The 26164-nt window shown below is 46.1% G+C and overlaps 2 protein-coding genes across 4 annotated transcripts; both read left to right on the top strand.

Annotated features, from left to right (window-relative positions):
• Nucleotides 1-6548: 6548 nt before the first annotated feature.
• On the top strand, nucleotides 6549-8224 carry LOC100272577 (IAA23-auxin-responsive Aux/IAA family member). The gene is made up of 4 exons (NM_001147042.1): nucleotides 6549-6953; nucleotides 7070-7363; nucleotides 7503-7564; nucleotides 7679-8224. Exons 1-4 carry the CDS (start codon nucleotides 6739-6741, stop codon nucleotides 7702-7704), a joined length of 597 nt encoding a protein of 198 aa, NP_001140514.1. The 5' UTR covers nucleotides 6549-6738; the 3' UTR covers nucleotides 7705-8224.
• A 10058-nt stretch (nucleotides 8225-18282) lies between these two features.
• On the top strand, nucleotides 18283-25640 carry LOC103629795 (protein argonaute PNH1). Of its 3 annotated transcripts, none has more exons than XR_004850250.1 (22): nucleotides 18283-19368; nucleotides 19485-19696; nucleotides 19813-19959; nucleotides 20053-20186; nucleotides 20293-20402; nucleotides 20614-20720; nucleotides 21344-21482; nucleotides 21594-21710; nucleotides 22108-22215; nucleotides 22323-22394; nucleotides 22468-22590; nucleotides 22692-22851; nucleotides 22961-23082; nucleotides 23176-23313; nucleotides 23425-23567; nucleotides 23673-23735; nucleotides 23945-23961; nucleotides 24080-24215; nucleotides 24481-24554; nucleotides 24812-24906; nucleotides 25000-25031; nucleotides 25158-25640. XR_004850250.1 is itself a non-coding variant. In XM_008650906.4 (22 exons), exons 1-22 carry the CDS (start codon nucleotides 18934-18936, stop codon nucleotides 25272-25274), a joined length of 2868 nt encoding a protein of 955 aa, XP_008649128.1. In that variant the 5' UTR covers nucleotides 18284-18933; the 3' UTR covers nucleotides 25275-25640. The 3 variants fall into 3 exon arrangements, 2 of the variants coding, with proteins under 2 accessions (XP_008649128.1, XP_008649127.1); XM_008650906.4 differs by having other exon boundaries at nucleotides 18284-19368; nucleotides 23945-24008; nucleotides 24980-25031; XM_008650905.4 differs by having other exon boundaries at nucleotides 18287-19368; nucleotides 23945-24008; nucleotides 25158-25630.
• Nucleotides 25641-26164: the final 524 nt, after the last annotated feature.

Genomic DNA, 26164 nt, shown 5'->3' with positions numbered 1-26164 from the left:
TGCTAGAATCTCCCATTATTTAGTTTTAAATAGTGCGAGATTCTAGCCCCCTCAATCCCCTTTAGAGCCTGTTCGTTTGCATAGGAATAAACCCGGATTCGTTCCATTCCAGCTCATCAAAATTTATATAAATTAGATAAGTAATCCGGCTAAGAATTATTCCGGATCTCTAATCCGTGGAAACCGAACAGAGCCTTATTCCACTTGTTAACAAACAAACCCTAAGAGGTTTCGAACCATTCAGCTGATTAATCTCCATTTGCTTCATTATATGTTCTCATGGGATTGGCAAATCGATGTGCCAATTTTTTCGAACCACTTATTTGTAGAGATCATAATGTCAATCACCAATAAATCTTGGAAATCGTTTTATTTTCCTGGTGTTGTCGGGGTTTAAATTAGATTTTTGAATACGGCAAAAATTTGAGTTTCAAATTTGAGCTTAATAGCCACATGGGGAAGCAACAGGCACGCGGACAGACTCTGGGATCTGATCCAGGAGATGCAGTTAACTGATCAGGACGGCTGGTTTACATGGAAGTGGACTGCTTCAGCAGAGTTCACCACCAAATCGGCATACATGGCACAGTTAGTTCAAAAGGTCATACTGTTCCTTCAATGATCCTCAATCTAATTCTGGCTACGGATAAGCGTTTGTGCTGACCGGAATTCCACAAACTAATGACCATTTTATTTGATCGAGGAATGGTGGACAGCATCCATGCATAAACACAACAAATCAATCAACACATTTTTTTAGAAGGAAGGCTTTATTAATTTCAAAGTGTCGCATCAAGTTAATACAAAGAATTGAAATATCTTCCGGTCTCTTCTCATCAAGGAGCACACAACCTAAACAAAAGTAGCACACACACTCTAGTGACAACCAATCCGACCACTAGATTAACACCCATGATCCTCGGAAAAAGTCCTTGGCCACCTGCTCCAAGAAACACGTAGCCTGCACAATCGTAGCTTACTGATCCGCCCTCCGCAGCACCGCCCATGTACGGAGCAGTGGGAAGTGGCATACATAACCTGCAACGGGGAAAATGTTGTTTTTCTCTCAAAAACAAAATCATTTCTGGTTAACCAAAGAGCCTAATAGATACTTGCCGCTCCTAACAAGACAATGTTTCTAATATTATGATTAAGCCCCTCTAACAAGCTACCAAACATATTAGAGACACTAGAAGGTGCACGTATCCCGAAGGCTAAATAAATTATACACCAAACCATACGAGTGAAACGACATTCGAAAAAACAGATGCATAATTGTCTTTGGTTTATGACAGAAGCAACAAGATATGTCTCCATGCCAATTGCGCTTGGCCAGATTATCCTTAGTTAGGATTACTTCTCTCCTAATGTACCACAATAAGACTTTAATCTTAAGCGGAGCTTTTAATTCCCATAATCTTTTGTTTAGATTAGGTACTTTATTCTTAATCAAAGCCTGATAGTGGGATTTCACCAAGAACTGACCGAATTGAGTCAGGATCCAACGAAAAGTATCATCCTCTTGTGATAATTGAATGTTCGTGATACGTGAACGCAATTCGTTCCACGCTGCAAACCTAGGCCCAATTAATGATCTTCGCCAAGAGAAAATTGCTTCCGTATATGTTAGTGCCTCCGCAATAGTTATGAATTTCTTTCTTGCAATACTATATAATCCAGGGTCTACTTTCGCACGGAGACGAGGCTGAGATTGGAGTTAGAATCTAAGTCTGCCTTCAGTCTTAGTCCGAGTCGAACCTGAGTTCGAGTTGACGTCACGAGATTTGAGTGATCCGTAGACCCTAGTCACCATGATGGTGATTGAATCTGCATAGTCTTGATCGCACGGAGCCGGAATTGCAGGATTGTCGAGGACGAGCCTGTTGTACAGATGAAAATGCTACCGAGCGTGTTTGCGATGAATCTCATGGTGTCAAAGGTGAACTTCCCCATGCGGATTTTGTGGTTGCCATAAACTCTCGATTGATCTTCGCGACAGTCCCTACCTACGCCAACCGTCAAAGATTGTTCGATAGTGTTTAAACGAGGTAAGTTACGGGATCGAAAGTTGAAGCACGGGAGGCATGAGTGTTTATACAGGTTATGACTCTTAATGTGAGATAATATCATACGTCATGTATCGATGAATATGCTGATATATGTTCTGATGATGGTGGTGAATAGGGATTCTGTTAGAGTTATTTGGACTTAGCCCATTTAATTTTATAATAATTCTTAGAAAATCTCAAAGATCCATTCGCGCAAGAGGTGTATGACAATATTTAGCCTCCATCTTGGTAGTAAAGACAGAGGGAGCATAGCTTAAATAGTTGTATACTCTCTACGATCTTGTAAGGGGCTGATGAGAGAAAGGAACAACTTACGCATGTGCTTGCTCGGCATCTATCGCTCTAGCGGCGCTCATAAATATGGCAATATATTTAATAAAGATGAAACTCAAATGAAATCACCACCCACCACTGGAAATAGCCTAAGCACCCGATGTAATGTAACCAATTAAACGTCCGCTGTCAGTTTGTAAGCCTAAGTTAGTCCTAACATGGCTGTCTCTTATTAGATCTCCCATACTAACCAATTTTCAGGCAACATCTTGGCTCCAGCATATATAGATTTAGACTGCATATATAATGTGTATAGCATAGAAGAATCTATAAATGGCTCCATACATTTAGACTGCACATTATATTATAAGGGATGCATGCGAATTATACTATCGTAGCTTAATTTAAACTAAAAATCGTTTCAATTTTCTAGTCTCTTCATGGAAGTTAGAATGATACAGATTGAAATAGAGGGGACTAAATGATTTCATGTAGCCAGATCTATGTTAATATATTATGATTCCACCTACGTTAGATGTCAGGTGTGCATGTGACTATGTGAGGGAGGATATATAGATCCATGATTAAGATCGCAGTCTTCGACAACACACAGGCAAAATTATTTCTGAATTGTGATGCAGAATCTCATGCATATACGTCTTTGGATAATACAAATATTAATAATCTCTCTCTCTCTCTCTAACAAATCTTGTGCACAAAACTCTGATCGAATACAATGGATGATGGCAGTGGCAGCCCTAGAGCTTCTGCCTTCTGAACTGTTGACTAAAAAACGGAATTGTTCCCTCTGATTAGCTTCTGGTACGAGCACTACAGAAAAGGAAAACAAGTATCGTATCATTGACCTAGACCTAGAGAAACTTAGTAGTTGTTTGGTTTCTAGTAACTATTTTTCAGTCCCTTCATTTTATTCCAGACACCTCCTTGTAAAGTTTTTTTTTTGAAATATAGCAGTCCATAATGCTGCAACAACAACGACACATGCATGCATTGATCAACCAGAAGAGGATCTTCCTGCTAGCTAATTAGGTCGTTATTAGCTTGCGATGCAACATGCTCATCTCGCTGCTAATTAATTACTCTGGCACGCCGCATACTACACACATATATTGATTGAATGATCGCGCACGTCGCATCACACAGCTGATCGATGATACACCGAAATACGATTCTTTGCCGGAAGCTAGCAGCACAGGCCTCACATGACATGATACGCCGCGGTCGTCGGCATCATATATACAGTTATAACGGCAGCAGCAGGTTAGTTTTGCGTTGCATTTGATTGAGTACACTGGTGGTTGAGATCGATAGGAGCCTCTTGTTCATTCAACACATATATAGTACTGCTCATATCATATAACAGATCGAATAAATCCTTGCGCTCAGATTCGCTTGTCATACTATATTATATATATGTTCGATCGACGACGGCGTTGCATCATTTTTTTTTTGTAAACGAGGGAGTTAATTAATTAACTATTTACTCAGTCTACAGACCGGGAAGAAGTATTATTAGTACCGGCCGTGAACCAGGTGCATGCAGTACCGAGTTTTCAACCGGTATCATTCAACCGATCGAGACTCAATGGGCTCACAGAGAATAAGGGCGTGTTTGGCAATGGCCGTACTCCATTTTAGAGCAGCTCTATACTCCAAAACTCTGATTGAAACAGCTTTGCTCTATGTTGTAGTTGTGTTTTTAGAGTTTATTGAACAGCAAAAGAGGTACTCTAAAAATTTTGTACCGTGGCTCTGAAGAGTCCATGTGGTTTATACCTCTGGAGTCAGGTTGTTTGACAAACTCTAGTCAGCTCCTTCTTAAAGTTTTGCTCTAGAGTTATGCTAAACACGCCCTAAATTAATGTCGTTTTTCCATGAACGGAATCAAAAACACGCATAAAATGGTATGAAGTTTTAATATTAAAAAAACTAGGGTGGTGCATACATTGTTCGTTTTGCAAGGCCAGGCTTATTTATGGTTTTGGGGTTATTATTATATTGCGTGGGTATTACTTACTTTCCTTCACTGCTTTTTTTTTCTTTTCTGCTAGCTGTTTGCTGCTTTTAATTTGCTCTAGGCCGCTTGTAAATCTAGCTAGCTACCTTGTGGCTTGCGACCTGCTTTATTACGGGAGCACCCTGGTACGTAGCCGCGCGCTGTCACGAGAGCGCGCGCATTCTCGTAACGACGTCTTGTAACTCTCATTTATTTCCTCTTTGATAAAAAAAAAGCTTTGCCAAGACAAGGCTTGTCCACACGGAGGGAAAAAAAAAGCTGCTGGCCGCCACCGTCAACGTCCTCCCGAATTTCACCCGGCCGAGATGCGTGCATATCCACAAAGTACATCCGCTTAATCTATTCCGTAATGGCCTCCATTCGCTACGCTTTCGGCCAAAACCCCTGCGCTTTCGCCTAGTTTAAGTTCCGGTCAAATCGTGCGTGATCCGCCCCCATTCACTTTTCTTATGGTTCCGCGCGATTCGTTCGTATCGTGGGGGGACGGAACATTTCCTGGTGCCCGGCCACTACCTAGTGCTCCCACTACGTACGTAACTGTTGACGCTTTTTCGGAGCGCCAAATATTCAAAAAGAACCGACGGTGGTGCTTTCTGGTCAGGCGTAGACGGTCCGCGACCTGTCGCAGGACTCGGGTCCTCTGCCTGACAACTGGACGGTCCGCGCGTGCGCAGGGGCGGCGGAAGTCGTCGGCGACGGCCTGGATCTCGCTCCCAGGAGGGACCCCGTCGGGGAGGAGAGATCCTAGGGGTTGTCTAGGTTCGGACCGGCCGACCTAGACTCCTCTAATCGGCGTAGAGTCGAAGAGAGGCGAAGAATTTGGAGATCGAGAGGCTAAACCTAAACTAGACTAGAACTACTCTTAGGATAAAATGTGAAATAGAAGTTGTATTTATTCGATTGATGATTCCAAATCGACCGTAGACCTCTCTTTTTATAGAGGAGGGGGGCTGAATCCTTTGCACGACTGGATTCCGAGCAAATTCCGTAAATCTAGCCAACAAATTTAGCACAAAACTCGGAACCCTAAACTGCTCTGCGCAGGCGCGGACTGTCCGGACCGCAGCTCAAAAAGGTGCTAAACAGTACCTTTACCGAAATGGCCCCTTGTGTCCAGGTTTGCCAATGCTGGTCAATCAAAAGCTGGAAAATCAGCAGCATCACGGATATCTCTCTCTTCAGACGTGACTTTGTGCCGCGGCTCTGCAGGGCTCATTCACACATGCATGCATTGCATATGGGGGGGGGGGGGGGGGGGGTGGTTGTTGGTGTTTGCGCGTAGTAGTAGTACTCTAGTACTAGTAGGTACTAGTAGTATTCTATTGCATGTGTGCATTGCATGAAATTGAAGTCAGCAAGCGGATGCTGCCGAGCACAAACGGAGGAAACCGCGCGCACACAACACAGTCAGCCACAAGGCAGCAGAACCGAAGCCGCGCCGTCGGCTGGGGGCTGACTGGTCGGCTCGGCTCCTGGGTGCGTCCCCTCCTGCGTCCTGCCGCACCAACGCCCGCCCACCCACCCACCCACCCACTCGACCGCCCGGCGGCCGACACCGAGACGAGACGCGCGCGGACGCCGCATCGGGTTCGCCTGTCGTCGAAAGGCGAGCAGGGGACAGCGCGCCGACATGCCAACTGCCTGCCCTGCTGCATCGGGTTCGCCTTCGCCCACTGCCACTGCCACTGCGACGCCTCCTGCGGCCCCGGATCCTGACGGGTGGGTCTCACGTGCCTCCGCCGCGCCACCTGTCGGCCGGATCGTCTTGTCCGTCGATTTTCAGACATTTTATGGAATCACTTTGCAGTTCATCGAACCAAACTTTTCCTACTAGTTAACACAAAACGAACTATTCTAATTTTTGCACTTCATTTCTGGATAGATATCAAGAGATATCTAATGATGTTGCACTGTCCTGACTGAGTAGATAATCTCTTGACTTGACGTATGTTAAAAAATATATATATTCTGCTATAGATGCTCTGAACAAATGGCCACCAGAAGAGCGGTGAAATTCCCGACCCCACAAGGTGCTGCTGCCGCCCAATGCACTTCTCCCACGCGCACGTACGCGGCACCACACCAGACGACGACGACGACCGCGCGCGCATCTTTATAGGCAAGCGGCCACCCCAAGCAGCCAAGCTCGTCTTCCATTCCAGTACACCGCACGCACGCACTCGCCTCCGACAGCGACCGCGCAACGTCCTTCTCCCGCGCCGCCCGGCCGGCCGGTCCCTGTTCCCTCTCCTCCCCTCGGAGCAGCAGGAGCAGGAGCAGCCGCGTTCGTCCTCTGCGCTGCGCGGCCCGCCGGCCTGACCAAGCAAAGCTTATCGGCCGGAGCCGGACGAACGAACGATGCAGCAGGACCTCAGAAACTCAGAGAGAAGAAACCCGGAACAGGCGCATCCAGTGATGTCGGCGAGCTCGACCAACTCCGCGGCTTCCCCGGCCGTGTCCGGCCTCGACTACGACGACACGGCGCTCACCCTCGCGCTCCCGGGCTCCTCCGCCGAGCCCGCCGCCGATCGCAAGCGCGCCCACGCCGACCACGACAAGCCGCCATCCCCAAAGTCTCCCTCTCCCTCTCCCTTCCCTTCTCTTTATTCCTCTCCGCGTGTGGACGACAACTGGACACACGACACGACGCCCACGGACCGCTTTTGCTGACCGACGTCACGTGCTGCAGGGCGCGGGCCGTGGGCTGGCCGCCGGTCCGCGCGTACCGGCGCAACGCGCTGCGCGACGAGGCCAGGCTCGTGAAGGTGGCCGTGGACGGCGCGCCGTACCTGCGGAAGGTGGACCTCGCGGCGCACGACGGGTACGCGGCCCTGCTCCGCGCGCTCCACGGCATGTTCGCCTCCTGCCTCGTTGCCGGAGCCGGAGCCGACGGGGCGGGGCGGATCGACACCGCCGCCGAGTACATGCCCACCTACGAGGACAAGGACGGCGACTGGATGCTCGTCGGAGACGTCCCCTTCAAGTAATTCACCGTACCCACCTACCTGACCTCGAGCTTGTTCCTGCTATAGTCTGCTCCCCATCCAGTCCAAATCGGTCCGTGGAATACCTGTTGCTCTGCCAAGTGTGCTGATCCCTCTCTCACACACACATGAACGCAGGATGTTCGTGGACTCGTGCAAGAGGATCCGCCTCATGAAGAGCTCCGAGGCCGTCAACCTATGTAAGACAAGACCCCAAATCCATGCATGTCCTAGCTACTACTACTACAAGACGCTACAAGATATCGTCGTATAAGTAAAGTACTAACATTTCTTCTTTGCGTTGCTTGATGCAGCTCCGAGGACATCATCCCGGCAGTGATTGTTGTTGGTGTGGACGCCATATGCCCTACGCGGCTTATCTCTCCGAATTAGTTCACAGAGTGTGTGCTGGAAGAGGCTTGGCTGCTCAGGTCCTCCATGCACACGTCATACACCGTACGTAGGGTGAGGGTTCAGTCTGTTGCTGTGTGTTCTGTACAGGCCACACCACACACGCCCCCATGGAAAACTTTTTCAGTTTCGAGTGCCCCTCCCTCTCGGCCGGACGGTTTGGTTTTTGGACGACGCCGGCGAGGAGGCGGCGCTAGCACACTAGTAGCTCCGTTTCCGTGTGTTCTTTCATACTTGGCTTTGGTTTCCGTTTCAGTCTTCGGCCCTCGGTCGTCTTGTCTCGACTCTCGAGGGATCCATGTATACACGAACATGGTACATGCTGTGTGCTGTTTCCATTGTATAAGGTCAAAGAATACAAGTACGATCTGTCTCTGTTCTTGTAGTTTCGGCGGCAGCCTGATCGTCTGGTCGTTTGGCTTTAATTTATACCGACTTCTATTGATTATAGAGTGTTTTGTCTCTATAGATTATAGCAGTCCGAACAGCTGGATTTAAGCTGAAACGAAGAGCCCTCCTGTCTATTTCCATTGTCTGGAAAATTCTGAGCTCCGACAGAATTTGGATTGCGATTGTTGTGGAAAATTAGGGGGGGAATGGTAGTGGCCTAGTGGGAACTGGGAAATTGTGTGCTTGGATTGCGGCAGTTCGGACAGTTGATCCACTGAAGAAAGTGGCGCGGAGACTGAAGCCGAATTGGAACGTTGAAAGGTCCAGCTCCAGCTGCCTAAATCTGCTGTTCACTTGCTCGTCCGGGAACTGGCCTTGCAGTTCACATAACTTGCACTCGATTTAGCCCTAAGATATATCGTCTTCAATGTTTTGTCTTATGGGTCCTTTTGGATCTATTCAGCTAACAGTTATAGCTCCCAAAAGTTAGATGAGATCCCTATTTCGATCATTAACTTTCAGCTGATTTTTCTTAGCTAATACAGACAGGGCCTATGAATAATTAAAACTCCCTGAAATGTTCAGAATTGTGTTGTCAGAAAGGCTATCTTAAGTCGAAGCTCAGATACTAGTACATGTTTTCTCTGAACTGAACATGCAGTTCAGATTTCCTCCAAGAGTCATTTCGATTTCAGCCAGTTGTTTAGCTCCGCCAGCTGCCCAGCTCCGATTTTTTATCCATCGTTTTAGCCTGTTTCCTGCAGGACCGATCTCCAGCGCAGTCTCGTTCCGATGGTAATGTCCACTACCAAAATATCGTCGTCTGTATACCGGCTGTTCCTGCAACGATGTCTTTCACTAGAAGCATGCCCTGGATGCAATAGGCGTGTCTTTTTTAAGGTCAAAAAAAGGCGTGTCTTTTTCCACGAGAATCGACACTGCTCACACGTACAAATAAAACAATCGTAGACTCGGTAAAGTTTTTTTTACCATATTAATCTGAAAAAAAAACTTACTGATGGATATTGCCATGTTGTATATGAAGAAAATAATCTACACCGTGCAGAATTTACAATGAGCTAATAGCTTAGATTAAATCAAAGAGTCTATGTAAGTTATTACGCAAATATATGGCCACACCCATAAGGCCCCGTTTGTTTCCTATCATTTCGAGGAATTGGAATCTTACTAATGAAATAAGCTATTTTTTTTAGAATATGACATTCCACCAGTTTTCAAAGTTATCATATAAGCCTACCTCAAATTCATAGGGTGAGAGATGGAAATTGATTCTATAGATTTACATGCTATTTTTCTGATGTACAACTTATAGCACATTCTTCTACTTGCGCCTCTATAACATAAATATAGTATATAACTATCTCTCTCATATGATTTAGAATAATATACAAATATATTACATATATAAATATATAAACTTAATTAGTTTTATCTAAATTATAATTATTAAAATGGAATTCAATTCCAATGAAACAAACGGGCCCTAAAAGTAATCAAATGACTTTTGATTCCTAAGGCGCTCTAGCTTCTCTTATCGACTCACCATGCTCTACATCCAGCCATCTGATCAGGTTCTTTATTTCATCATAGCCACAAGCCCGACAAGTTGCTCTATCTTGTTGTTTCAGTAAGTCTTGACATTACCAAAAGTATCATCGAAAAGGAAAAATAAAATCAAACTAGAGGTATTGAATCCAAACACCATGGTTAAATCTTATGATTTTCATGGCAGTGATGTAGCAGAACCCGTAATCGCTGTTGGGTTGAAACCTCACATCGTTGCTAGAATTCATACTAGCAAGTGTTAATCGATAGTGAGGGGTGGTCTATCAGCGAGGCACGACATGCCGGATCAAAGCATCACTCTTTAGTGTCATCCATGGATATCATTTGTCAGGATGTCACTTGAACCGACAGTGCTATTGGTGAGTATCATTGGCCGTTTAGGACAGTACGAAGATGGCATTTTTTGTTCAATGCCGTTGTTGACGGGTTAAACCTTAAGGAGCTTAACATGACAGGGAGACAATTCACTTGGGCCAATAACCTTCCACACCCAACTTTCGAAAAGTTGGATCGTATTTTGGTTACTACAGATTGGGAAGCTAAATATCTTTTATCCTCTGTAGTGGCGTTGAGTAGAGATATATCCGATCATACGCCTATACTCTTGAATAGTGGTGAACCAGTAACAGGTAACCAATACCCTTTTAAATTTGAGATTGGATGGTTATTACGTGATGGATTCTTTGACACGGTAAAGGATATTTGGACTTCAGTGGTGGAGGGAGATACACCATTGGAAAGATGGCAGTCCAGAATTAGGAGAGTCAGACAATACCTCAGGGGTTGGGCTAAAAATACTAGTGGTCATTATAAAAAGCAAAAGAAAGATTTGCTAGAAAAATTAGATGATTTGGACAAAAAGGCAGAAGTGGCTCCATTGTCTAATCAGGAAATAGATCAAAAAACTTGTTTGCATTCTAAGTTGGAGCAAATACTAAGAGACGAGGAAATGAAGTGGTACCAGAGAGCTAAGTCTAATGAGCTGTTGCAAGGTGACTCTAATACGAAATATTTTCAGCTGGTTGCGACTGGTAAACACAGAAAGGCTAGAATCTTCCAACTTAAAGATGGGGTACATACTATTCAAGGGGAGGAGGCCCTTAAGAAACATATTACTGCTTATTATAAGGTTTTGTTCGGGCCACCAGATCCCTCTGCAGTTGAACTTGATGAGAATCAAGTTTCGGATATACCCCAAGTATCGGATTTAGAGAATTCGTTTTTAACTTGTCAGTTCACGGAAGAAGAGATCCGTCGGGCACTCTTCCAGATGGAGCACAACAGGGCGCCTGGTCCGGACGGTTTCCCTGCGAAGTTCTTTTAAGTGTTCTGGTCGGTTATTAAGAACGATTTGCTGGCTTTATTTGAGGACTTTCATAAAGGAGATTTATCCCTCTATAGTCTTAATTTTGGTACAATCATTCTTCTGCCAAAGTGCAGGGATGCTAAGATAATTCAACAGTACAGACCCATCTGTCTACTGAATGTAAGCTTTAAGATTTTTACTAAAGTTCTTACAAATAGAATCTCAACTGTTGCTTCAAAGACTGTTGGCCCTACTCAATCTGCTTTCATTCCTGGTAGAAATATTATGGAAGGGGTGGTTGTATTGCATGAGACCATACATGAATTGCATAGAAACAAGCAGAGCGGGGTAATTTTCAAGATTGATTTTGAAAAAGCCTATGATAAGGTGAAATGGTCATTTATCCAACAAACCTTAAGGATGAAGGGCTTTTCTAATACGTGGTGTGAGTGGATAGACTTTATTATGACTGGGGGTCATGTGGGTATCAAGGTAAATGACCAAATTGGGCCTTACTTTCAGACTCACAAGGGGTTGAGGCAAGGAGACCCGCTCTCTCCCATTCTTTTTAATGTGGTAGTAGATATATGCTTGCTATTCTGATTAATAGAGCTAAAGCAGATGGTCAAGTTGATGGTCTAGTGCCACATTTAGTAGATGGAGGGCTCTCTATCTTGCAATACGCGGATGACACCTTGTTGTTTTTTGATAATGATGTAGAGAAAGCAGCAAATCTGAAGTCGCTTCTTGTAGCCTTTGAGCAAGTCTCAGGTTTGAAAATTAATTACCATAAAAGTGAGTTATTTTGTTTCGGTAAGGCAATAAAGGAGGAACATCAATATCAACAGATTTTTGGCTGTAAGAAAGGGGGTATCCGTTTAAATACCTAGGTATCCCGATGCACTACAAGAGGTTAAGAAATAATGATTGGAAAATGATAGAAGAAAAGTTTGAAAAGAAACTCAGTGGTTGGAAAGGAAAGCTGATGTCTGTAGGGGGTCGTCTTGTTCTAATTAATTCGGTACTTACCAGCTTGACTATGTTTATGTTGTCTTTCTTTGAGGTTCCTAGGGGTGTACTTGAGAGATTGGATTATTTTTTATCTAGATTTTTCTGGCAAGGTGAAAATCATAAGAAGAAATACAGGCTTGCTAGATGGAATATCCTTTGCCAACCTAAGGATCAAGGGGGGTTAGGTATTAAGAACTTAGATCTACAAAATAAATGCTTGCTGAGTAAGTGGCTTTTCAAGCTAGTAAATGAGGATGGAATTTGGCAAAGTATGTTGCGGAATAAATACCTTAAGAGGCACACCTTGTCAAAAGTATCCTTCAGGCCAGGTGATTCTCATTTCTGATCGGAAATTATGAAAGTGAAAGATTTGTTTTTTAACCTAGGATCTTTTGTTTTAGGTAATGGAGAACAAATAAGATTCTGGGAGGATGTGTGGTTGGGAGACCAACCACTCATGAGGCAATATCCTTCACTATATCATATTGTGAGACAGAAAAGTGATACAATTGCGTCTATCTTGAGGTCAATCCCCCTCAATGTTTCGTTTCGTAGGACGTTGCGGGGTCATAACTTATCTTTGTGGTATGACCTTATTAATTGGGTGGTGCTCACTCCGCTGAGCTCTAATAGAGATGTCTTTAAGTGGAGGGAAACATCTTCTGGTCAGTTCACGGTGCAATCAATGTATCAGGCTCTGATTAATAACGGTCAAATGTTTAATCACAAGTTGATTTGGAAACTGAATTTACCCCTAAAGATTAAAATCTTTTTGTGGTATTTGGTTAAAGGGATTATTCTAACTAAGGATAACCTCATCAAAAGAAATTGGAATGGGAACAAAAAATGTGGGTTTTGTAATACTGATGAGTCTATTCAACATTTGTTTATAGAATGTCATGTTGCTCGTCATATGTGGAGGTTGTTTCACTTCTGTTTTGGTATGAGTGCACCGAGGTCTGTTCGTCATATTTTTAGTACGTGGATCACCGGTTTCGATTTAAAAACTAAGCGTCTTGTTATTACAGGTGTCTCAGTGTTTTGCTGGGCTATTTGGATAAGTAGGAATGACTTAGTTTTTAATAATGTTTCAAGTTTTACTTATCTGCAGGTTCTTTTTAGAGGTACACACTGGCTTAGATTCTGGGCTCAGCTACAAAAGGATGAAGCTGATGGAGTTTTAATAAAGAATGTCTGTCGTCGCCTGGAATCGGTGGCCATGCAATTTTGTGTTAATTTTGGTTGGAGGTTTTCTAATAGGATTGCCTTGTAATCATCTCACTGGTTTTATTAAGTTTCAAAAAACTTTAGTGTGTTAGTGTGTGGCTGTGTGGAGGGGTCTGTCCCTTCATTGAGCAGTGTGATGTAACAATTTGTGTTGGCCCTAACCTCTTTTGAGGGGAAAGCCGGAACTTTCTCTCCATTATCAAAATATAGTGGCACTCATGTCACTACTGCTCGATCAGAGCACGCATGCATGGTAGTAAATTGTTGAGTGTCACTACCGGTTCAATGCCACACACCCAGTAGCTATTATTATATCACTAGAGAATTCTCATTGCCATCACATTTCTCATATATGATCGAATACATCGTTTATAACTAGAAAGCTCAAAACTTAATAGGTAGAGATAATGAAGTCATCACAAATCAAACTCTCGGTACTCTTACTCTCTTACACGCTTAAATGAGTAATTACAAACTACCACTGTAGCGCACACCCACTACTCTTAGTCTGGTTCACCATGTGCCATAACATAGTCTATATATCAAACATCCCCCATTGTGCATCACATCATATCATTTTTAAGTATATCAACACATGAAGCGGAAGCGGGCCCCGAACAGCAGCAGCAAGCTAAACTGTCACAAGCAATTCACCCAACACCTTGTGTGCACGAATCAAATGAAGCACCAGGCTTTAAGGTGCATATGTATGTGGTTTTCTTCAACATGTTTGTGTGTTGCTAGTTTAAGGAATGTCCTGAAGACAAATAAATTTGTTATATAGTTCTGATCTCAAACTTGCACATGCTTTTCACTTCGTCCTCACCTAGCTGCTGGTATATAAATTTCTGTCTCTAGGTGCTCAACAGGTCGCTCCTGGTCGCAAATAATGCTGGTGGTTGTCGAGCAGTACTTTGTCCGTCGTGGAAAGGCAATCGAGAGATGTCCAGGGATCACAAACCATCTTGCAACGGGGAGAAGATGTGTATTATTGAGGCATTGGGGTGGATAGATATGTCGATGATGGCTACCTGAACGGACATCATGTCGCGCGAGCAAAATCGGGGATTGGTATATGGAAAGGCATGAAAGCACGTGATGGTCTTGGCCGTCTCGGTGCCGAAGGCCCTGAGGGAGCTGCAGAGCTTCCTTGATTGCTTGGCCGATATTGCCATGGGGTTTAGCAGCCCCGCTGCTATAAGTTTTTGACCTTTTCCATAGCTTAGCTTGGAAAATAGGTTTAGCATATGCTACCTTATAATTTATCTGAGATGGCTATTGTTGTTGTGATCCAGAGTTGTAAAATATGTCGCTTCAAGATCCATGGATTGGCAGGCCCGAAAAGTACTTCAATTGAAGAAGGTTGGGCCGGCGAGACCAGATCAGCGTGTGTGTGTGTGTGTGTTTTTTTTTTTTTGCTTCTGGCTTGGCTGCTTTTGAGAGAAGCAACGAGGGGGAAACCAAGTGATTATTTGCTCTCAGGCCAGCTAATTGTACTGTACTTGATTCATGCAGCCGTCAAATGAGTAAGCAACTAATGAGCGCCGTCTCTTTTCCCACGAATCACTAGCGAATCGTTCATTGGCGTTCGTAATCACCTCGTTGCTTGCTTGAGTGTACATCACACAGTAGTACGTAGAAAAAGGCAACCGCGCAGACCAACTCATCACCGCTTCCCATGATTAGCCAGCCGTACTTCGCCGACGAGTACACAGAGGAGAAAGACCTACTAACAAAGTATGTTGTATTTATTAAGGACATGCACAATGTTACGTATATAATGCGTAACGCACTAACGCTTCGAGTAAAAATAATGAAGATATGAATGAGATTTCAATCGAGCCCTTAACCCTTTTTTTTTGTCTTGTATGGTGTAAATAAGACCCTGTTTGTTTCGGCTTCTGGCAGCTTATGGCCACCAAAAGTTGCTGCGGACTGCTAAATACTCAGCTTTTCAGCATGTTTCTATAAAATTCGTTGGGGGCAAAAACCATCTAAAATCAACATAAACACATAATCGGTTGAGTCGTTTTAATAGTAGGAATCTGTCACTTTCTAGATCCTGAGTCTTATGAACAACTGTATCTTTCTCCACTCGTAATCGTAATGATAATCAGATTCTCTCCACAGCCAGATTCTCCCCACAGCCAGATTTTCAGAATAGCTGGTCAGAAATAAACTGAACCAAATAGGTCCTATGGTTAGAAGGAAGCCGCGGTGTCGTGAAAAACGAGACCATTATTCCCTCCCTTTGGCCCTTTGTGGCAGCTAGCTTTTGATGAGCAGTGCATACTCCTAGCTACATGAAAGAAAGGTCAATATTATTTAAAAAAGGAAAAGAAAAGAAAAGAAAGAACAGTCAGTCCCGTGCTCACTCACAAGTCACAGCACACACCACGCCAAAGTGTGCGCAAAACGTTCTTGGTCTGCTTCACTCCCCACTCTCTTCTCTAGTTGCAGCACGTAGTATAGCATCAAAAGACCCCAGTCAACCAAAGGCTTGATCGACAGATCCTCTTTCCCTTTTGTGCACCCCACCAGGACCCGGGGGCCTCCACTGTGCTGCGCAGACCGTTGCGTCGCGCTCCTGCTCCTGCGCCTGCGCGTTCCTATTTATCTACAGTTTGCGCGCTCCTGCTGCGGCGGCTCCGTTGGACCGTCGGACTCGGATCTACCCCCTCACGCCGGCCCGGCCGGGCAGCAGCGGTGGATGTACTCCTGCATACAAGCGACTCCGTCAAGTGCCTTGGCCATCGACCCGTTCTGTTCCGGCGAGACGTCGCCTTCGGTCGGCCGGCCGCCCCTCCCCGCCCCGCCGCCGCAGATGTCTACGTCTTACTCTCGGGGGGGGGGGGGGGGGGGGGGGGTGTACCGTATGCCAGCCAGGGGCAGACGGCCAGTCCAGCAAGCTGCAAGTAGTATCAGCCGTCCTCCCGCCCCGTCCGTCGCCGGCCCAACACAACACAACACCGGCTGGTTCGCCGTTCGGCTGTCGGCTCCCTCGGTTCCTCCCGCGCTGCGAATGCAACGCGCCGTGCCGTGCCGTCTTCCTCGAGCTTTCCCCTCTGATCTGCGTGGGTTCGCTTTGCGTTCGCCTTTTGCCGGCTTTATATAAGATGAGGTTTAGTGTTTTAGGTTACTTTATTAAGCGAATTCTAAACCCTTTAAAATAAAGTGATCCACACGCTCCAGTTATAGATTTGAGTTGCAAAGAGGTACTACAGTACTACTGTGTGCTTGGTACGGGGGCGCGGAACTGCCAAGTACTCAGAGTTCGGCCCGACCCTAAACCATCCGCGAATCTGAAGATACTGGCTCACCAGCGACGTCCGCCACCAAACGAGCGGCAGGCGAGCCCATGATGGCGCCTTTTCAGCCGGCAAGGCAAAAGCACCTACCAGGAGTAGGCAGCAGTAGCAGTAGCAGGACGGATGCCTAGCCAATTCAACCTACCAACAGTCCAGCACGCCTTGCTGCTGCCGCAGGCGCCGGCCCGGCCACCAGCAGCAGCAGCAGCAGCAGCAGACAATACGCATACCCCGTCGCTCGCTTGGCGTGGCGTGCGCACAGGCCGGGCATGCATTTATCCTCGCTTAGCGCGGTCGCGCCCCGCAACATGCACATGCGACGGCTGCCCGGCTACAGCTCCGGCCAGCCAGTGGTAGTATTAGCGGTCTAGCTCTGGTACGTACCTCTCCCTCCGCACCGCACCGGCAGGGAGGGCCCGCCGCGCGCTGCGGCAGCAGCGACGCTGCTCCTGCTCCCGCTCCCACCCGCCTGGACACTGCATGCGCGTGTAGGCCTGCCTGCCTGCCTGCCCCGCCTTGCCCGAACGCTCCGCTTTGTCGCTCGCCCGCCAGCCCCACGACCTCGGCACGCGCGCCCGTGCCGCCCCCGGCGGGCATGCGACGTCCTGCCCTGCCCGGCCGCGCGCACGCCGCTGCAATGCAATGCAAGCAAGCCTGCTGCTGTCTGCGGCGGCACGTTCTGTACGCATGCTCAGGCTCAGCTCGTAGGCGTGTGAGTAGACGTGGCTACGAGGAACTAGGGCCTGCGGTGCTTGTTGCTGCTGGACTGGACCGCCGCGCCCTCTGTGCTTGCCGCTGCCTGGCAGAAGCGAACACGGGCGGGCGGGGGCGGCCGTGATTAAAAACGGGTTTCACCCATGAGGGACTGGCCGGTGGCCGCCAGTGGCTTGTGCGGCGATGCCGGCGAGTCTGTTCTGCGATAGTGTTGGAGCGCCTTCTTGTCGGGGGGGGGGGGGGGGGGGGGGGGGGGGGGGCACGCTTCCAAATCGCGAGCGCGGCCGTCGAGGCGGCTAGCTTGCTCTCGCTCGTCTCTCTGGCGTTTTGCTGCGTTTTCTCCGCTTTGTTTTGCCAAACCTAGAGGCTCGTGCCGGTGCTTGTCTGGACTCTGGACCATGCTGGTGACCTAATAGTAGTACTGTATAGGTAATTAGGTATAGACAAACGGTAAAGTCCATGTGAAGAAGTTTCACCTTCAATTTGGCTCTTCTCTTCGATTTGGCTTCCTATTTGTTTTTTCCCCTCCAACTCGAACGGACCGCACTGTGGTAGTAGATGTTTTGCCCCCCAACACAATGTGCATCTGTTCTGTGTCCAGTGTGGTGTCACAAGAAAATCGTGACAGTGTCCTGCAGAGGCCTGGCCCCGCCCGGCTCGGCCTCGGCTCACAGTTTATATACACTGCTTTCGAGAGTGATGCATGCATGCATGAGACCCATTCTCGAGCCGTAGTAGCATCTGGACTACTTAGGTGCTAGTACCAGCAGTAGTAGCGGATTATTCTGCACTTGTTTTGTCACCATCCACAGATTAATAAAAAAAACATTCCGAACACATACTACGCAGCGAGCTGCGTGCGATGGAGTGCCGCCACGCTTTTCTATAAAAATCCCCATCCATTCTTCCCCCTGGAAACACACCAACCGAAGCCCATCCATCCACTGTCTCGTCTCTCGTGCGTGCGTGCCCCGGCTCGTTTTCCACGGCTTTTTTACGGGCCGCGCCATCACCATGCATGGCTTGCCTGCCGCTGCCGCCCGCGCTAGTGGACCTCCAGCACAATCCCCGGTTCTCCGACGCCTGCCACCTTTGTTGGTAAAAAACAGTGAGGACGTCGCTGCCGCTTCCGTCATGACTGTTCACCAGACTATGACCGTTCACAGACTACCCTACCCCTCCCCCTCCCTCGGCCGGTCCCGTTCCCGCGCCGCCCGCCGGCCGCCCAGTCCCTAGCATAGCAGGCCAAACCTGCCTCCGCGCAGTTGCTGCCGCGTCAATGCTGCCGTGCCGCTGGAGAGAGAGAGAGAGAGGTTCTTCTAATGCCCTTCTGTTCTGTCCCGCCCCCGCGCCGCATTTTTTTTTCATTTTTTTTTACCTTGCGTGACGCTTCGTTTTCACAGTGCGGCGGCGGCGGCTGCTTGGCTCGTTGCTCCTCCCATTCTGCTCAGCTCAGCTTCTGATGAGTTCGCCTTTGCCGCTGCTAGTTACCAGCATACTAGACCACTGACTGATCACGTTATAAGGCTTCCGCGCAGGCGAGCTTCTGCCGCCTTGTCGGGTAACCAAACGGACCTCGCCGGCCCTCTCCAGTGGTCACATCACATCACATCACATGCTCGAGGTCGTCCTGGACATGACGCCGCCGCCGCCGCCGCCGCAGGCGCGGCTCCACCAGGGGTCATCAGCCAAGGGCGGGCACGCGGAGCGGAGGAAGCAACCGCTGCAGAGCAGCGTGACACAGCCCAAGGCAGAGCCCGCGGCGGCGGCGGCCGTGCTGCCGGTGCCGGAGGGAGGCAAGAGGTGCAGAGGGGGCGGGAGGCGCCGCGGCAGGGCCAAGGCGCCCGGTGAGCCTCGCGCCGCGCTACTAGCGCCAGCGCAGGCGCAGACGCAGGCGCCTCCGCCGCGCACGGTCATTGGGCCGCCCGTGCCGAGCAAGGGGCTGTCATTCTGCCGCCGGCCAGGGTTCGGGACGGTGGGCGCGCGCTGCGTCGTCAAGGCCAACCACTTCCTCGCCGAGCTCCCGGACAAGGACCTCACCCAGTACGATGTAAGTGCTCGCCGCCCATTCCACCTCGCTGGCCTTGAGGACCGCCAGCGCTGCGCAATTGAGATCAAAAGGCGACGCTTTTATTTGTTTTCTTTTTTCCACGCGTGGTTTTGCAGGTGAAGATCACGCCGGAGGTGAGCTCGCGGACCGTGAACCGGGCCATAATGGCGGAGCTGGTCCGCCTCTACCGCGCGTCCGACCTGGGGATGCGACTCCCGGCCTACGACGGCCGCAAGAACCTCTACACCGCCGGGACACTACCGTTCGACGCTCGCGAGTTCGTCGTGCGCCTCGCCGATGAGGACGACGGCTCCGGCGTCCCGCCTCGGTACGTGCCTCCGCCTGCATTTGTTTCTTGCGCCACTCGGGCCGCCTGAGCCTCCTTGTACGTCTTTCTTAACGGCATGCCGCCGTACTGATTCGCGTGATTGCCCTACCCCCCAGGGAGAGGGAGTACAGGGTCGCCATCAAGTTCGCCGCGCGCGCCGACCTCCACCACCTCAGGCAGTTCATCGCCGGGCGGCAGGCGGACGCGCCGCAGGAGGCCCTACAGGTACTCGACATCGTGCTCCGCGAGCTCGCCAACCAGAGGTATTTATTCCATTGGCGCCTGCATTGACTGCAACGTTGCCCGTTTCCATTCTTGAATTTGAGGAAGCGCTTCTTCTCCCCCACGTTGGTTAGGTACGTGTCCATAGGGCGGTCCTTCTACTCGCCGGACATCAGGAAGCCGCAGCGGCTCGGCGACGGCCTGCAGTCGTGGCGTGGGTTCTACCAGAGCATCCGGCCGACCCAGATGGGATTGTCGCTTAACATCGGTGAGTTATTGTGCCGTGCCTGTGGTTGGGGAATATTTGTTGCCCTCATGCATGCGATTTCTTTTTTGTCCCGTGGCTGCTGCTTACACGGCGATGTTGACGGCAGACATGTCGTCCACGGCATTTATTGAACCCCTGCCGGTGATCGAGTTCGTGGCCCAGATATTAGGAAAGGATGTCATATCAAGGCCATTGTCCGATGCTAACCGAATCAAGGTAATATTACTGTGGTTGCGCAAGGACTCTAGCATAGTACTACACGAATACTCCCTCCGTTTCTTTTTATTAGTCGCTGGATAGTGTAAAATTACACTATGCAGCGACTAATAAAAAGAAACGGAGGGAGTATATAACAGCTGCCATTGGGCGCTAGTATTGCTTATGGATTAATATTTATCTTGTGTAATTCGCTTATTTTGCCAATCAGATCAAGAAGGCATTGCGGGGTGTAAAAGTTGAGGTCACTCACCGGGGGAATGTACGGCGCAAGTATCGCATTTCAGGCCTCACAACACAGCCAACTCATGAATTGATGTATGTTTAGATTCTGAATGATTTTTACTAGTTCCTGAAGTGCTGTTGTTGTCATCTCTCTTCCCAGTGGTGGATCTAGATTTTTTTTTGGTGTGGGGGGAGGGCTGCACCTAAAAGAGCAAGACCAACTTAACTCAGCTATATCCCATACAAAATTAGCATATAGCTGTTTTAAGCATTTTGGCCCTGTTTGGCACAACTTATTTTCAGCTTCTTCATAGATTTAAGTAGAAGATGTGCTAAACAGTCAGCTTCTCCAGCAGCTTATCAGTTCAGCTGATTCTTAAAATGAACTAAAAGCAGAAGCTGTTTTTCAAAAGCTTATCAGCTGTGCCAAACAGGCCTTTACACAATAACTTGGATAAACAATTGAAAACCCTGGTGGTAAATCTGCCCGACTCTTTCGATACATGATGTAGCCTGATTTGATGAGCATAAAACAGTGGTAATATGTTGACACAAAAAGGCGGCTATACTCAACTTGTGCTTACATTATTAATTACATTGATTATCTAATTCACCTTAGCAGTGAATACATTCGACAAATAAAATATGTGATGGTGAAAGGTTGTTGAACATTGATGCCTAAATCAGTTGATCGTTTTTTTTCCTGTTTTTCACAGTTTCCCGATTGATGAACAAATGAATATGAAATCTGTCGTGGAATACTTCAAGGAAATGTATGGTTTCACCATTCAGCATCCTCATCTTCCCTGCCTTCAGGTTGGAAACCAAAAGAAGGCAAACTATCTACCCATGGAGGTCAGTATATATGCTAATCACAAACTTATGTTGCTTATCAATTCTGTTTATGTTTCTGGTTAGTGTTAGACTCTAATAATGTATCGTTGTAATGTCGAGGTTTTTTACCAGGCCTGCAAGATCATTGAAGGCCAGAGATACACAAAGAGGCTGAATGAAAAACAGATCACATCGCTGCTAAAGGTTACATGCCAAAGGCCTAGAGAGCAAGAGATGGATATTCTACAGGTCGAGAGTTTTTGTTGTAACCAGTAACCCTATTATTAAAGAAGTAACTTTTGAACACAACATTCTGTATGTTGAGCTAGAGTTTTATTGTAGGTAAAATGAATTATCTCTCTTGAACTAATGGTACATATTATGTGTGGAGCTAAATGTTCTATCATTCAAGGTTTTTTTGTTCATGAACTAATCGGAACATTGCGAGAAGACATGCATTATAACTGTTCATTGTCCTATCCTAGAGTACTGCATTTATTTTCCAGTGGTCCATGCTTTCCATGCAGTGGGCCTTTAATAGACAGCCATAAATACAGCTAGGATTTTTCACTTTTTATAAGTGATGGTTTTAATTAATCAAAAGATTTGTTAAAATGGCTCAAGAAACAACATTATTTGTTTTCAGACAGTTCATCAAAATGATTATGAGCAAGATCCATATGCGAAGGAATTTGGGATCAACATTAGTGAGAAGCTAACCTCTGTTGAAGCCCGAGTCCTTCCTGCACCTTGGGTAAGAATAATTTTATGTCACTTTTTTCCTTTCAGGAGCACCTTACACTATTATCCATGAGGTTAGTTGCTCATTGTTGATGCATCGAACAATTTTTTTGAATTCAGTTGAAGTATCATGACACTGGAAAAGAGAAAGAGTGCTTACCACAGGTTGGTCAGTGGAACATGGTAAACAAGGTAAAATTCCAGCTTGTGTGTAATTACTATGTTTGATTGCAATACTTTTGGGCCTAAAAAAATCATTTTACAGAAAGTGATAAATGGATGCAAGGTGAGCCATTGGGCATGTATAAACTTCTCAAGGAGTGTTCCAGAAACCACAGCTCGGGGATTTTGCCAGGAATTGGCACAAATGTGTCAAATTTCGGGCATGGTATGATACCTCTCATCTGTGCTCATGTTTGTGCACAAGACAAAAACTTGTTTAAATTGAAACTGTAAGCATCTTTTAATTTGACTTCCTAAGTATTACAGGAATTTAACAGTGAGCCTGTGATGCCAATATATTCAGCTAGACCAGATCAAGTTGTGAAGGCACTTAAAAACGTGTATAATATTGCATTGAACAAACTTAAGGGTAAAGATCTTGAACTTCTTTTGGCTATCCTCCCTGACAACAATGGGCAGTTATATGGTAAGTGCCATCTGCTAATTGCTTTGAATATATAATTACTTCAACTCTTACATATTTTATCAGATATAACTTTATATATATTTAAAGCGATATAACTTCATATGTGTAGGTGACATCAAACGTATTTGTGAAACTGATTTGGGGTTGATATCACAATGTTGCTTAACCAAGCATGTTTTTAAGATCAGCAAGCAGTACTTGGCAAATGTCTCACTGAAAATTAATGTTAAGGTACTTACCACCTTGTTTATACATAAAATACAGTTTAGAACATCAACTATATAAGTGGCTCTATTATTGACTAATGGTACCAATAAAATTCAGATGGGAGGAAGAAACACTGTGCTCCTGGACGCAATAAGTTGGAGGATTCCGTTGGTCAGTGACATCCCAACTATTATATTTGGTGCAGATGTAACACATCCTGAAACCGGGGAGGACTCAAGTCCATCGATTGCTGCCGTAAGGCTCGTTACTACTTTGCCATTTCTTCATCAATATGTCACATTCATCAGGATATGCACATCCTTATTTTTGTTCCGAACTTATCTGTCTGCCTCTTTCTGCTCACAGGTTGTTGCTTCTCAAGATTGGCCAGAAGTTACAAAGTATGCTGGATTGGTTTGTGCTCAGGCACACCGGCAAGAGCTCATTCAAGACCTTTACAAAACATGGCACGATCCTCAGAGAGGCACTGTAACAGGCGGCATGATCAGGTTTTTATCTACGAGCAATGTGAAATCCTGAAGTGCAATATACAATTTAATCTATTAAAAATATTGGTTGATTTGAACTTATTTTCTGTGATGTTTGTTGTGTAGGGAGCTCTTAATATCCTTCAGGAAGGCCACTGGACAGAAGCCATTGAGAATAATATTCTACAGGTATGGTTGTGTAAATGTTGACATCACCTGTAGCTTGCAGATGGCAATAATAAAACATATCTGATGCCTACTATTGCCATGTGAAAATTTTCTACGTTAGGGTGTAGGTTAGTGATGTATCACATGTCTTCTTTATGTTGTAACTAAACTATTATTTTCCTTGCAAAACTAAATGATGCATATGCTAAATTTGTTGAATTTTCTTTCAGGGACGGTGTTAGTGAAGGTCAGTTCTATCAAGTTCTCCTTTACGAGTTAGATGCCATCCGGAAGGTTGGGTGCATTTTAATGTTTTTTTATTCTTCTAAGCTCCTTATAGTTTACTAACTAGCGTTTTTTTCCAGGCATGTGCATCCCTAGAACCAAATTACCAGCCTCCTGTAACATTTGTGGTGGTTCAAAAACGTCATCATACAAGACTATTTGCAAATAATCACAAAGACAGAAGTAGCATGGACAAGAGTGGAAATATTTTGCCAGGTAGTGTATCTACGGCCTCTAAATCTTTAGGATGTGTATCTATGACCACATTATTTCAAGTGACATATTCCAAACTTTATTAGTACTCGAACTCAAAATGTATTATGTTTTGGAGTAAAAAAATATTGTCTAATTTTAAGATGTTAAGAAATTAGCCACTCTTTTGAGGCAGCCAGATTTTTCTTTTGTTTAAATCGCATTACATTGAAGCAAGATGTAACACCCTACATTTTTCTTTTGACTGCTCACAAGTTGATTGAAACAGGAACCGTTGTTGATTCTAAGATATGCCACCCAACGGAGTTTGATTTCTACCTCTGTAGTCATGCTGGAATCCAGGTAAAAGTAATGTGGATTTGTGGAAGACCGATATTACTTTGTGCAATCCTGACATTACATGTTAGCTGGAATATTCTACCGTACCTGTCATTTGTGAGTGACCAATAGTATCGAAAAGACTAAGAATACAAACTTATCCTATTTGGTCAACCTTTTAATCATGTGATTGTACAGCTTATGGTACTTGGATCAGTAGCATGGGAATGTAGTCAGACTCTCCGTACTATACTGGAATGACTGATGTGTGAGTTTGCCAGGGAACGAGTAGGCCTGCTCACTACCATGTCCTCTGGGATGAGAACAATTTCACAGCAGACGAAATGCAGACATTGACAAACAACCTTTGCTACACGTAATGCACTTCTTTTATATGCTATGTTTGTCCCTTGCACTTTGAACTTTGAACTTTTTGAGAATTTTCTTAGATTGATGTATACTGATGCAGTTATGCCCGGTGCACACGCTCGGTTTCTGTTGGTATGTTCTGTGCTTTACAGGCAAATGTTTTCCCAGTTCCACAATTCTTAATTGACTCTTTAGCCTGCTCACCAGTTCAGGAAACAACTTTGACCTGTGATGTTGTATCTTTTTGCTTCTTAACAGTCCCTCCTGCATACTACGCACACTTGGCAGCATTCCGGGCTCGGTTCTACATGGAACCAGAGATGTTGGACAACCAGACGTCCAAGACCTCCAATGGCACGAGCGGAGTCTCGGTGAAGCCCCTGCCTGCTGTGAAGGAGAAGGTGAAAAGGATGATGTTCTACTGCTGACAAGGAGACCACTTAACCACTCACATGCTGTAGCTAACTTGCTAGAGTTTAGTAAGGATTAGATAGCTTTCTCAAGGAGTGATGGATCAATCTGATCTGTTAACGACCTCTGTAAAGTACTCGGAAATGGCTGTATAATAGTTGTTGTTTCAAATGTGAAAGCATCTAGGTCCTTAGTTAGATTTCAGTGATCAGTGATCAATGACGATACTAGATTATTGTGACTAATGTATGCTAGATTATTATGATTAATGTATGTTTTGCAGAAACAATGGATTTTGTGCCGCCATTAATAGTATTCAATTTTGGTTTTCAAAGTATAAGTGTTGAATAAAGTTGATGAATCTTTGTGATAGAATCTTTTTTTGTGTACATACTATAGAGGACATGGATAGGTAGCTTCACCTAGTTATGCTTAATGATACACACCTGAAACATTGTATTTGTACTAGGTTGCTCTAATTATGTTTGGTGATATAACTACAGTATTTTGTATTGTGAAAACATAGTATTAGGTAACGCTATGAAAGCTCACTGACGTTCGAAATCAATTCTAACTCAAAGAGAAATATGAGTCTAGTGAAGCAGATGAGGGGTTTGTCGGACAAGCTTTTGAGGGCTCGATCGTAACACTCGTATCTTGGGGCTGAAGTCGTTGAGCTGTGACGGCCCGATCTTGCCTACAGGCTAGTGCTTGTTGTCGTTCGGTAGGATTTCTTTTCCCGTGCGAGTGATGGTTTGTCAGCGTCCAACCCCCGCCCAGCCCATAGCTTCGAGCATTCATGGGCTCGTAGGCCGGCTCAGCCGAGAGAGTCCACCACTCACATCCCAAAAGCC

This window comes from Zea mays, chromosome 6 (genome assembly GCF_902167145.1).
Source record: "Zea mays cultivar B73 chromosome 6, Zm-B73-REFERENCE-NAM-5.0, whole genome shotgun sequence".
NCBI classification, from domain to species: Eukaryota; Viridiplantae; Streptophyta; class Magnoliopsida; order Poales; family Poaceae; genus Zea; species Zea mays.
Note: the sequence above shows the minus strand (reverse complement) of the source record. Positions and strands in the feature narration are given on the sequence as shown.

Coding starts and splice junctions, on each gene's coding strand:
- LOC100272577 (NM_001147042.1), top strand. CDS start 6,739: ATGCAGCAGGACCTCAGAAACTCAGAGAGAAGAAACCCGGAACAGGCG. Junction 6,954..7,069: donor GACAAGCCGCCATCCCCAAA/GTCTCCCTCTCC, acceptor CACGTGCTGCAG/GGCGCGGGCCGTGGGCTGGC. Junction 7,364..7,502: donor GTCGGAGACGTCCCCTTCAA/GTAATTCACCGT, acceptor ACATGAACGCAG/GATGTTCGTGGACTCGTGCA.
- LOC103629795 (XM_008650905.4), top strand. CDS start 18,934: ATGCTCGAGGTCGTCCTGGACATGACGCCGCCGCCGCCGCCGCCGCAG. Junction 20,403..20,613: donor CCGATGCTAACCGAATCAAG/GTAATATTACTG, acceptor TTTGCCAATCAG/ATCAAGAAGGCATTGCGGGG. Junction 22,395..22,467: donor AGTGGAACATGGTAAACAAG/GTAAAATTCCAG, acceptor ATCATTTTACAG/AAAGTGATAAATGGATGCAA.